This window comes from Cyprinus carpio, chromosome A11, assembly GCF_018340385.1.
Source record: "Cyprinus carpio isolate SPL01 chromosome A11, ASM1834038v1, whole genome shotgun sequence".
Classification (NCBI taxonomy): domain Eukaryota; kingdom Metazoa; phylum Chordata; class Actinopteri; order Cypriniformes; family Cyprinidae; genus Cyprinus; species Cyprinus carpio.
Window position 1 is genome coordinate 9,920,184 of NC_056582.1, and position 13,940 is coordinate 9,934,123.

Sequence of the window (13,940 nt, forward strand, 5' to 3'; positions counted from 1 at the left end):
CTCTGATGTGAGTGCCTGTTGACTCTGAGCCATCTTTCCACTCTGCAGGGCCGATACTTTGTATTTATGCCCTAACGATGGCATAATCAATTTATGAGTTTGTCTTGGGTCATTATTACCTGCTGCAGAGCCATCTGTTGGCAAGGTCTGAGGGAGACGGCTGCCAGGTAGCTGGAGCACTGAAGTGGATTGAAACGCAGGGGTCTGTAATGCGGGGCAAGAGTATAAGGGGGCGGGGGAGGGTGCCCACTAACCAGATGGCCAGGGTCGCCAGCCTCCTCACATTGCCAAATGGCCCTGAACATATTTAAGAGTACATTCTTGAAATATAAATAACTACTACTGTTAAAGTAGGAGCTTTTTTAGTGATAGGTTGCAAGACATTAATGTGTTGGGCTGAGCTTTTGCAACTGCTCTGACAATTCTGGGACACGTTCTGTATGCTCTGACTGGAAGACACATGAGCTTGACCGATCTCTTCGTCAGACCACTGAAATTCTAGTCACCGGTGAGTGCCGTGAGATGACGGCCAATTATACCTGCCCAACACATCACAGCTGAGTCAACAGCCAGTATGTCATGTCCGTCGTGTGCGTACTTCTTCTGTCTTAGTGCATGATTGCCCGAGTGTATGATATCTTTTTATTGTAGAAAAAAAATCCCTAGAGCTTGGTTTTGCTGAATCAAAAACTCCTATGTTATTTCTGTATGTGTTTGCCTTTGATGTTTTACAGACTCTGTGTCCATCCATCAGTTTGTTATAGATAGGAAGGACCTCATTTGCACCAAAAGGTGACTTCTGTTTGTGACAGTATAGGAAGATAATGACTGATCTGTGTACACAGGAACAGCGCTGTGGTTTTGTCTATATAAAGACACTCTCTCCTTGGCTCTGAGTGACTTTAAAGAAGAGGAACTTGATAAGACACAAGGCCTTGGGGAATGTAGACTATTGAAGTGCTGTCCTCTTTGATCATTGGTCTATCTATGATAATTAATAAATATTTATAGATGATATCAACTGCCGAATTGGAATGGATTTGGTTAGACTATGGACACTTCTTTTGTTTGTCTTTATTATTGCCTTCTCATCAAACCTGGTTATACAAATCAACACTTGAACCAAATTTATTTGATAAGCCAGGCTGGATGCCAAATTAGACATTGAACCTTCATTACTGAGTCTCCAACAACCTAATGCTGTCTGATTATAGGCTGATATTGTCTAATGAGGGTATTGAAAATACTAAGCAGTATATGTGGACTAGCATCATCCCAATGTCATGTTTTGTATTACCATTTAATGTGCCAGTGTCAATTTGTCACGAATAGCAAAGATCAAACACTCTCTAAATCACAGTAAGAGGCGACCTCAGTGTGTTCTTTGGCGGATGACTGAGCCGGGAATACGACCTTCAGATTAAATGGGATTCAAGGTCGCTGTTTCATTGTTTGGTCAAACATGCTTGAGTTTGTCATTCCGCAAATTGGGACGGATGGCAGTTTGTGCTCTCTGATAACTAGACATCCATCCAGAGATCACTTTACTTGATTGTAGACCTGGAATAATCTTTCAGCTTTCAGGACACATACAAACTGTGTAAATAATGTATATATATATATGGGTATTTATATATATCTGTGTATTAACATATATTATTTACAGAAATGTAATGTCACATAATATATACTTTTTTATTATTTGTTTATTTATTACATTTTAGTTATGTTATTTATCTTTTTTTAATGTGTATTCACTTTTTAATGGAATGTTATTGGATTTATTTATTTATTTTCTCTGCAATATTAGGGTGCAGTTCTGCAAACTAAATATCTGTATTCATTTAAATTAATTTAAGTTCTAAATTCATTTAAGTTTATTGAAAGAATTTCAAGATGGTCTTCAAGGTCACATGTTTTTCATGTGTAGAAATATATAAGCATAGAATCAATATACACTTCCTGGAAACAGGGTTAACAAACATGCATATGCATGCTTTGCATCTCTGTTTATGCACTGGCTTTGAGCACTTTAAACGAGGCAGCTGAAGGCTTTTGGAGATTTCTTTAGTTTACATTGTACATTTCTTTGCCTTGATAAATTATTCTGTTTAACAATTGCACAGTACCAGATAAACACAGACTAAATACTTTTAATCTTTTCTTTGAAGTTGTATGCACATGCCATCATGGGCGAATTCTTGGCCCTAGCTGGATGAGGTGTTTGAAAAACCAGCTCTCGTCCTTTTTTGCACCATTATACTAATTAGCTAAACAATGGCTTTTTACTGTCTGTTTTCGAGGAACACTTGGTGTCAACAATATCCTATAAAACCCTAAGGCCATAAGTGCATCTTCTCAAATTCACAGTTTAAATCTCTGTTTATAATAGGGACCTATGAGAGAAGGTGGAAAAATTTTGAGTCTCCGGATCACCTTATCATAGATAGAGGTTGTGCTTTACTGTACTATTAATTTATACCTACAAAATAGGATGTTTTTTCACTTTTGCCACCACCATTAGCTGCAGAGTGCCTCTGTGGACGACAATAATTAATTTTTTCTGCATTTCATAGAATTTTAATGATCTGAGTGCTAGCCATAATCCATTTGAAATAGCACAAGCTGGATTGCCTGTCTTTTTAGCAAATGTGTCTGATCCAGCATTTCAGCCAATACGATCAGATACAATATCTCTGTGTGTAGTTTAGTGTGATAGATTTCCTCAATAACCCTGATTTTGCTTTCAAGCTATTCAAAAGAATGCTCCCTGTCAGTTTCCTCTTCTTCGTGGAGAACGCAGTGGACGTGGGTAATTGATTGGATGCTTGGGGGCCAATGTGTTTTTGCAACAAGTGATTTGTCTTTTTGATTTAGCTTTTTCTTCATTGCTTCGGTGTCCGTCTCACCTGCACACATTGATCTAAATTCACAAATAACACCTTATTCACAGACTTACCGCTGGGCAGCATTAGTTTCACTGGTGAACAGAATACTGCAACAGTTTTATCCTATAGTGCACTGTTTCAGACTGTTCCAGTAGTATTTCTAGTTATTCATGTAACATTTACACATACTTTTTCATAGACAGTGAAATACAAAATCAAAGGTTTTGACAGCACATATAATGTAAAATGGGTATAAGAATCACCCTCTTTAAAATAATTGTTTTAAAAGTGGTTAAAAATGTGTTGCTTTGCAGCCAAAAATGTAATGGGCATAGTATTTTTTTTTTTTTTTTTAATCCAGCTGTATATACTCAGTGCAACTAATAGCATCCAAGTGAACGATATAACACCAACATGTAAGAAAAATAAAATCATTTGTGACCCTGGACCAAAAAAAATATTGGAACAGTAAAGACAAATTTGTTCTGTTTGTTGTGGAGTCAAGAAATCTGTAAATATGATTAAAAGATGAATATGAGACAAAACTAGAGAATGTCACATTTTATTATTGGGTGATTCAACACAAAGATGTTTTACCAGCTAAGAAGATCAGCACTTTTAGAGTTTTATCTCCCTATCTGATGTGAACATAAGTATTGGAACAGTTGACTCACAGGTCTTTCTAAGTGTTCACCTGTGTCCTGTTGCATTAATTCTTCAGATATTAAAAGCAGGGAATTCGTCTTATCAGTTATATCTATTGCTTCTGCATTCTAAGTCTTGCATTCGATGATGACACACACAAACCAGGATGAAGATGAGGAAGCCGACTCTGAAAGAAAAGCAAGCAATTTGGATGCTAAAAGAAAAGAGGAAGTCAATTGGAACTATAGGAAAAACAAAGGACATGGAGAAATCTAGAGTTTGGAAACTACCGGCGACATCAGCAACCAATGATGTATGACCTGATCGGTTGAGAAAAACAACAGCAGTTGATGACAGACAAATCATAAAAGCTGTGAAAATGAACCCTAAAATACATGTCTGTAAAATCACCAACAACCTCCAGAAAGCTGGGGTGATGCTCTGTCAATCTACAGTCCGCAGGAGAATTTGACACAGAATTACAGGAGCTACACAGCAAGATGCAAACCTCTGATCAGCACCAAAAAATAGAAAGGCAAGATTCTTCACAAATGTGAGCCAGTAGAGTTTTGAAACGGAGTTGACAAAGATGAACCCTACTAAGTGACTGGAAAGCAAAAGTGTGGAGAAAAAAGGGGAACTGCAAATGATCCTAAGCATACAACCTCATCTGTAAAGCTTGGTGGAGGTGGTGTCATGGCATGGGCATGCATGGCTGTCTCTAGAACAACACCTCTTCATTTTAATGATGTCTTAATGTATGATGGCAGTAGCAGAATGAATTTGGAAAGACACAAAATCATCTTGGCTACCAATATTCAAGAAAATTCCACCAAACTCATTAGAAAGCACTTCATATTGGATCAAGACAATGACCCAAAACACCCTGCCAGTTCAGTCAAGGGCTTTATCAGGGCAAAGAAAAAATCTTAGATTGCCCAAATCAATCTCCAGATTTAAATCCGATTGAACATTAATTTCACAAGCTGAAGAGGAGACTAAAGACAGAAACTCCCCAAAACAAGCAACAGTTGGAATTGGCTGCATTAAAGGCTGGGGAAAAGCATTTCAAAGCATAATACCAAGAGTCTGGTGATGTCTATGGGTTGCAAACTCACTGCTCTGATTGCATGCAAGAGATCTGCAACTAAATATTAGCTTTTAATCTTTTACATCTGCCGTAAATTCAACTGTTCCAATACTTATGCTCACATCAAATAGTGGGATGAACCCTAAAAGTGCTGTCCTTTTTATCTGGTAAAACATGAATGTGTCGAAAGACCTAATAATAAAATTTAATATTCTGTAGTTTTGTCGCATATTCATCTTTTAATCACATTTGCAAATGTCTTGACTCCACAGCAGAGAAAGCGATTTTGTCTTTACTGTTCCAATACTTAAGGAGGGCACTGTATATCAAAACTTACTTTTTTTAATTAGTAATATGCAATGCTAAGAACTTCATCTGGACAAATTTAAAGGCGATTTTCTCAATATTTAGATATTTTTGCACCCTCAGATTCCAGATTTTCAAATAGTTGTCATATTGTCCTATCCTAACAAACCATACATCAACGGAAAGCTTATTTATTCAGCCTTCAGATTTTGTATAAATCTCAATTTTGAAAAATTTACTCTTATGACTGGTTTTGTGGTCCAAGGTCACATTTATCGATCAATCAATCAATCAATCAATCAATCAATCAATAAATAAATAAATAAATAAATAAATAAATGCATTTTTATTAAGCTATTTTACTATAAATACAGTAAAGAAAATTTAAAAAAAAAAATGGGCATCTGAAGTTGTACATAAAGTGTTCACGGTTTAGATGCTATTAATATATTTGTATTAATTGTTTTAGTGTCTATGCAAAGTATTATAATGTTTGTTTGCTGGAACCACAGTTATGAATGAATACCTGCCAGAAAGAGCTGTTTTGGTCAGCTGTCTGAACTAGAAAGTTTCCTTTATCTAATCTCTCTCAATGCTTTTCTCTCTCTCTCTCTCTCTCTCTCTCTCTCTCTCTCTCTCTCTCTCTCTCTTCTTTCAATTTCCCTTTGCGGGACGAACATAAAACATGCATAAGTGTTGTCTTAACAGAAATTGCTGGAGGGAGTCACTTGTACAACAATATTTAAACCCTAACATTCACCTTGCGGTTCAGAGAAAACACACATCTGCCCCTATATCACTGTGGACTTGTCCGACCTCCTGGAAATGCCTGTATATTTTAGAATTTAATGTGAATGAGACCTGCGAGATATAGCATGTACCCCTGAGGATGCATATTTTATTCATATGTCATATGAAAATTGTGATTTCTATGGTGTCTTGGGCCTGGTGATGCTTTCTGTTGCATGGCCTATTTCTGCCACTGGCTTAGGCTGTGTTTCACCTCGTATGAATTCAGAATTATCTTTGTAGGGTAATGATGACATGTTTTTGTAAGTTTTGTCAGTGTCTAGCTCTGAAGTCGTGGCCTAATGGTTAGAGAGTCGGACTCCCAATCGAAGGGTTGTGAGTTAGAGTCTCGGGCCAGCAGGAATTGTGGGTGGGGGGAGTGCATGTACAGTTCTCTCTCCACCTTCAATACCACGACTTAGGTGCCCTTGAGCAAGGCATCGAACCCCCAACTGCTCCCCGGGCGCCGCAGCATAAAATGGCTGCCCACTGCTCCGGGTGTGTGTTCACAGTGTGTGTGTGTGTGTTCACTGCTCTGTGTGTGTGCACTTCGAATGGGTTAAATGCAGAACACAAATTCTGAGTATAGGTCACCATACTTGGCTGTATGTCACGTCACTTTCACTTTCACTTTTCTTTTCACTCTGAGAACCTTCTGAATTTAAATGCATCAGCTCTGACATTGTAAAATCCATTGTCCTTGTAAAAACTGTCAGAATTTGAAATCTAGGGTTTCTCTAGACATTTAATTTACTCTTTTGCCAATATATTTCTATGATCAAACTATTTGTATCTGCAGTGTTTCGTGATGTGCTGTATGAGGAGGATATCTGTTTTTATTAGCTGCAACACTTTCTTTTGGACTCATCCTTGTTGTCTCTATACAACATGATTGGCAGCTAGTTTCATGCCTTCTAACTAGGGTAACTGACAAGGTCATGTCAGAAGTGATGGCAGGTAAGCGGGACAACACTGTAAGATGTCTCTCTTCTCATTTCCTGTATGTTTTTCTGTACTTTCCCTCTACTTCACCCCCTGCGAAGACAAAAGAACAAGAAAATAAGCACTGAGCACAAAGACGTCTGTATTCTTTTCTTCTCCTCGCTATTCCTTTTAATTGCCAGCACTACACTGCAAAAAAAAATAAAATAAAATAAAATAAACACCAATCATACTCCTAATGATTATCTGTTTTGTTTACCTGCTAAAATGTCTAAACTTCCATGAAATGAGATGAATTGACTTGAGAACAAAACTGAGATAATAAGGCTTGTTTTCAGAGAAAACCAATTTTTGCACTTCTTTTAAGCATTAACAAGTGAAAGAACAAGTGACAAATTTTGACAAAATATTTACTCAAGAAGCTTTCTCTGAAAATAGGCCATAATGTTTTACAAAGTTTTAATAATCAGGTCAAATACAAGAACCAGAATACAAGAGGAATATCTCCATTAATAATATTATTAATGGTTTAATATGAATTTCTGAGAATATTATCTGCCTGTGCACACAAAAAGTGGTTTAAAATTATTATTTTAAATTGTACCTTTATAGTTTTAATCTGTCATTGATTTTGAATGAATAGTGAATTAATTTGAAATTATATTTGACACATACATATCGATATTTGGCTGTCGATTTTTGTCTCTCTACCAGTGCGACAGAATATTTTAACTCGATGTACAATGTGCTCAGTACAGGCAATTTGCTGAAGGTTTAACAGTTTGTGACATCCATGAGGTGCCCATGGTATATATAGGGTTGTTATGGAGAGGACACCATCCATGCTGTTGGATTCTTGTGGGAGTAAGGCCAAGAAACTTCTGGCATCTATTGATAGGTGCCATTACTCTTGCTTTTCACTGCATGCTCTCTCGGCTCCCCCAAGCAGTACCTGGGCCTACACCACTGGGGGTTACATGATCTACTCAGCCTGTCGATACTTATTCCAGGGAAACATAAATGCTGTTTTGACGGGTTTCATAAATATTGATGGGATAAATCCAGAAACACATGGTGTTTGCTATCCACTGGCTGTAGTTCACAGAGTAACCGTTTTGGCCCTAGCTTAAATCTAACAAATAGGATGAGGGTTCGAACAAAATAATGTGGTTATGATGATTTTGTGAATCCAGTTGAAATTTTGGAAAATAACCTTCTCTGTCAACTTAAGGGATCCTGCAAGCAATTATTTGTCAATGAAACTCATTCTATTATTGATAACAAATAAGAGTGTTTATGATGAATGAATATTTATTTGTTTACTTACTTACTTATTTTAATTTCTATTTTAAAACATGTCCCAGGTTTTTAGATACACTTTGTGTTTATTTTGGTTGACTATGGTTTTCGAAAATCTGTATACTGTTTTGAGTAAAGTTTAAATTTAATGACTTTAAAAATGTTTTTTTTGAGTAAACAGTTTACATATTTATTATGAATACTTTAAAAATTGTTCAACAACTTGTTTTTATACACTGAACAAAATGTTGTTTTGCCCCCATTTTTCATGAGGGCTGTAAAAGATCTAAGACTATTGACATATTTGTCAAATATTATAAATCTGGAAGTACATGTTCCTTTGGAGAGTTATAAAATGCACAGCATGACAGTTGTTCAGGTGGGGGTGCCTTACCTTCGGATAGAGTTGATCAGGTTGTTGATGTGGCTGATCTAACCCTGCCTTTATACACCGATCCAGAGCAAAATTATAAATGGGTGACAACCCTTTGGCCATGCTTTTTCAGCTCCTTGCCCCCATTTTGCTGCAGGTGATGGTTGTGGAATGGCAGGGCTGAACTCTCTGTGCATTTAAATGCCATCAAAAAATGCAAACAGTGTTGCGCCCTTACCATAACCCCATTGCCACCATGGGCTTTTTTCAGTGCATATAAAAACAAAAAAAAAATTCTAAAGAGAACATTTCAACTGAATGTTTTCACCAAGTCGGTTACGTTGACCAATTCAGTCGAGACCACGACACATTCAGACTTTTGAGACGGTTTCTGATTTTGCAGAAATTCAAAACGATTGTTGCAGCAGATTTTAAAGAATATTGGAGGTTTTGGATGTGGAGGTTTTTTGCACGTCGTCTGCAGGATATAGCCAAATTCAAACGCCTTAGACGGCTTATAAGATAAAAAACATTTCAAATGGGCAAACAATTATATTTCCTGCAGTCAGACCTGCACGCACGCCCCCATAAAAAAAATAGAGTCATTGTGGCTAGCCTAAGGGACCCATAATCAGCTGTACAGGTTTAGACACCTCTGAAGGAGAAGTTCTCACAACACAATTTAGACAGATTTTGATAATAGAAGAAGGCTTTTTTCAGACAAACGATTTTAAAATATTGTTTTCAATTACCAACAACACACAACACATTACTTTCCATTCCAAATACAAACAACACAAAAATATTTATTTCAAAAGCCAACAGATGGTGCAGACAAACGATTTTAAAAAATTCCCACTCTATAATTAAAATTAAACAATCACTAGGGAAAAGCCAAAGATGGTAAGAAAGAACAACAAATAAATAAAAATCAACGGTAACACCAACAACTAAACAAAAATCACTAGGGAAAAGCCAAAGATGGTGAGTTGGGTTCCCCTCTACTTTAATTTCCTGAGATTGAACGTCAGCTGTCAGTCCGTAAGCAAAGAGCCAAAGGCACGGGTGTAGAGGAGCAGTGAGGGTTAGCACTGTCCTGAGAGTTTGACAACCCATATCATTGCCGGGGTCAGAGTGTAAATGAAGCTGATCGCTCCTCTCCAATGGTGCCCTGGAATAATGGAAGTTTTGTGGGGCACTGAAGATTAATGTTGAGAGACAACAGCACATTATTTCCACCTCACATTCTGTGATGACTATTTAAAGTTAAAGCGTAAAGAATCATTCATGTCCCTTCATTCCTATAAAAGAGTGAGAACAGATTATATAAAAAGACGGGGGTGGGGGGAGAAAATGCTCAAAGTGAATGTGATGCAAAATCCTCGGCGGCGCCATTTTCAATCAGACGTGTGTCGAATGGTAATGTTTAGTGGTTGCAAAGTTATTTCCCTCTATCAGAGCAGATTTCTCTCCACCTCTAAATGACTATTTTAAGTGTGACTATCAAAGATTTCTCCAGCTCCCTTTGCTGTGCCTAGTGCCGACAGCAGATATTTCTCTCTGTAATTTTTTAAAGGCAACCTATTTCAGGGACTCAGTTTGACTGAATAATGGCCCTGTGTGCGGTCTGGAATTTCTGGGAGGTTTGGAGTTTTGTCATTATCGATTGGGCTGTTTTGAGTTTGATGGCGGTGTCTGTTAAAGAGATAGTTAAATTTGATGGTACACTGAGACACTGGCTTCACTTTTATGAATTTGAACCAACCAAGTCATCACCCTTAATGACCTTTTTTAGCAGCAACAGTCAAACTGTGAGCTTGTACATCTCTCCATGAGAGTGTTCTGTCTGTGTAGAGATATGTGTGTCCAACTGACACAAAACACTGACTAATAACAACCAAGGCAGCACAGAGTTTAATGTGCTTTGAAAGTGTGTGGAATTTGTGGTTTTATATAAAGAAAATACGTATATTTACTGAGATGACTTAAAGGTGCTTTATGTAAGTTTTTGACTCTACTAAAGCATAAAAAAAACATTATATGTTTGCAGATATTTAAGAAACATGCTAAGTTAATATACTTGTTTATCTGAAAAACAATGCTACAGTCAGTTATTCTCCCTTGAAAATGTTTATATATTTTATTTATTTATTTATTTTCGTGTATGGCCCTATATGACATCTAGAAACGTATTTAAGCTATTAAATTTAAGATAAAAAGTAAAAGTAATAAATCAATACTAAATTAAGAAAATTGTTGTGATGAATAGTTTGTAATTACATTAATGCCTGTGTGTATTTTTACAGTGACAGACATGGCATACAGGAAAGTGCGTGCTGGCCACGGTTCTCTCCGTGTGCGAGATCTGGAGAGTGAGGAGCTTCACACGGCTTCCATGGAACTGGAATGGGACATGGAGAAGGAGCTGGAAGAACCGGGTCTGGACCGCTTCCAGCTGGAGTGTGTGGAGCATCAACCTGTGAGCAGCTCTTCCGGCGGGGGCATGGACCCAGACCTGGAACCAATTCAACCCTCCGTCTCCCCCCACGGACGTTTTGAGCGTCTCCAGGAGGACCCTAATTACGTTTCTCGTTTCAGCCGGTCGGTACCCAAGGGCCAGAGACGGAATGGGACCTGCCTTGCCAAATACTTGCTAGCAGGGATGGGAGTGTTTGCTCTGGGGCTGCTGATTGGACGATACGCCTTCACCAAGGAACAAGTGAAGGTAGAGCCAAGTGGAGACACAGATGTGCTGGAGAAGATTGTTCAGGGAATCACAGCAGAGAAGATACAAGCACTGCAGAGGTAAATGTATCATCCTTTCCGTCTATTGTATATTCATTGTTCATTGTAGTTTTCCCCACAATGAGAGGGGGGAAATTCAGTGGATCTTTTACAGTATTAAATAAATAACAGAATATAGGAAATGTTTGGAACCATAGTTTGCCAAAAATGCTTCATGTTTGCTATATTAATATTAGAAATGGTTTGAACGTACTGGATGCTTGTAACAAGACAATGGATATATAATTTCAATAATTTTACAAAAAATAAATATCCATAATAATTTAGAAAAAACAAAAACAAAAAAACAACTGTATTAAGACAAATTTAAAGCAAAATCATATTTAATAAATACAGTGTTAAAATATATTAAAAATATTTTTATTCATAACCTCTCCCTCTCTCTATATATATATATGAATTTATGTATGCATTATTATTATTTATTTTTTGTATGCATTTATTTTAGTTTATTTTTACTCATGATTTTTTGTTTAATTGAAAATCTGTGTCTGACTTTAGGTCATCTTGTAAATAACGACACGTTACAAAAAGTTTATTATAGAGTGGTCAAACAGGCAGTAAAAATTTTTTTTCTTTTTATAGATTGGGCTGATAAGTGTAACAGTAATCCAACAACAGCGTCAACTAGTTTATTATAGAGTGGTCAAACAGGCAGTAATCCAACAACAGCGTCAACTGTGTAAAGGGATATCCAAAATCATTAACAATACCAGGCAGAGGTCGGGGCAGGCGGCAGAGAATCAAATGCAGTATACACAATCCAAAATCAGACACGGAGAGAACAAACACTAGGAAACCACTCGGAAATGCTAGACGGGGCTAAACAAGACTTCGCAGTGAGTTGGCGTGAGTGTGCTGCTTATATGTGTGTGTGTAATCAGATGCAGGTGTGTGTGTGCAATCAGTCCCAGGTATGAGGCAGGATGGGAATTGGAGTTCAGAATGGAAATAGACACCAAATGCAAGAGTCCTGAGTGGAGTGCCCCCTACTGGAGTTCGTGGGCACTCCAGCTGATGATCGTGACAATAAGTAGAAGAGTTATGAAGTGTGTCAATACTATCAAGTTGGGGATCAGAATCTTCTAAAAGACATTCAGAGGGTGAGGTGAGGTGAGGAAACAGTATCCAAAGTAACTTTAAAGGCCTTCCAGCTGGTAAGAAGAAGTGAACCATACTGAGGAAGCAGATGCAGGGACAGTTCTTCCTGGGACAGGCTCTTTGGGACCTTCATCTTTGAAAAAGCAGTCCTACAGCCAAAGCTGTGCACAGCATATTTCCACTAGTGACAAAGCTCCCGTGTTCGCTCTGAGCCCAGCTGTGTAGTCTCTGACAGACAGACTAAAGTCGCAAGCAGGTACTGATGTTAAAATTAAATGCAGACAAACCTCAAGCGATAACACATTGTTTTTGGAGCACGGATCATGGCGAGCATGTATATTCGTGTCACAAAGATAACTCGGTTTCCTCTGAACCAAAACCACCTGACTCCTGAAACAGGCTTTGCGGTAGTATCAATTTATAATTTATTTTGTCACATTTATATTTCAGGCTGCAGTGCCAACAGCTTGTCTCAGATCCTTTTTCTAGCGGGGAAGAGCAGGCAATATTACAATGCTGGCGAGACTGCAAAGGCGAGAAGTCAAAACATTTTGATGGCTTTATTTACCTTACATTTATTCAGCTTCTTAATATTCACACTGCAGCTTGAGAAAATAAGAATACATGTGAGAATTTAATAATTTGCTATTTAAATGGAGCAGAAATGGTTACAACTGATTTTGGAAATGGTTGTGCAGTTGGAAGAAGCTCTGTGGCATGCAGAGATTAAAGAAGATGGTTGAATTAAACTCCAAATCTCATTGTAAATCTCTTTTTCCCTCATGTTAAGCTGAGGCCTTTCTTCAGCATGTCTCAGATGCTTGGATAAAGTCCTGGAAAAGCCTTTGAAGACCTTTGCTAACTGCTTCAGTACACATGCTAATAAGCTCTTTAGAAGGAAAAAATAAAAATAAAAAAATAAGGACACATCGACCAGCGTCTGTGTAGATTTTCTCTAACCTTGTTTGAAGTGAAAATAAGACAAAAGAAGACAAAACAATTTAAGATATAAAATTGTCGGGCTCCAGCATTAGCTGGATATGGAAAAGTTGTCATTGTCCATAACTGAGAATGACTAGAAATAACTAATATTATCATAAAACATTATTTCATGTTTTAAAAATATTTCAGAATGATGGATTGTAAAATTTAGTAGATAATATATACTATTAACATAATATTACTATTATATATTTTAATAAATATTCAAATACATTATGTTATATTTTTTAATGAAAACTTATGAAAAATGTAGTATTTTATATAAATATAAAATGTTTATAATATATCGCTTATGAATTGTCAGGCAATTGTCAGCGTTAACTAAGTATGAATACATTTTGTTTAAATTCCATTTTCAAAACAACAACATCTTTAATTGCATGTCAACATGTTTCATTCAGAATGACAGAACAATGCTTTTATTGTGTGCGTAAGTATTGATAATTACATGTTTGCTGCTGCAAATGATTGCATGTAAAGTGGGAATATAATAAGACATGCATTTGTCAAAAGTGCAGCCATCAATTGCTTATTCAGCCACGCTATAGTGTTTTTTTTTTTTTTTTTTGCACCCTTCTGGCCGCCAAATGAAACATTTCCTGAGGTGCCACTGGGAGACACACTCATGCTGCATTGTGTTAGTGCTGAAAATCTTCTCTTTTAAGTAACATTCAATCATGATGAAGCAGAAATTCTATAC

The 13,940-nt window shown here is 37.1% G+C and overlaps 1 protein-coding gene across 1 annotated transcript in view; it reads left to right on the top strand.

The window, feature by feature from the left end:
• The window catches only part of LOC109055094 (inactive N-acetylated-alpha-linked acidic dipeptidase-like protein 2), a 261,704-nt gene that overhangs the window by 91,327 nt on the left and 156,437 nt on the right, over nt 1-13,940 (top strand). Inside the window, exon 2 of the mRNA XM_042766172.1 lies at nt 10,639-11,137. Coding sequence (XP_042622106.1) covers nt 10,639-11,137 — 499 coding nt within the window. The remainder of the gene's footprint in view (nt 1-10,638; nt 11,138-13,940) is intronic.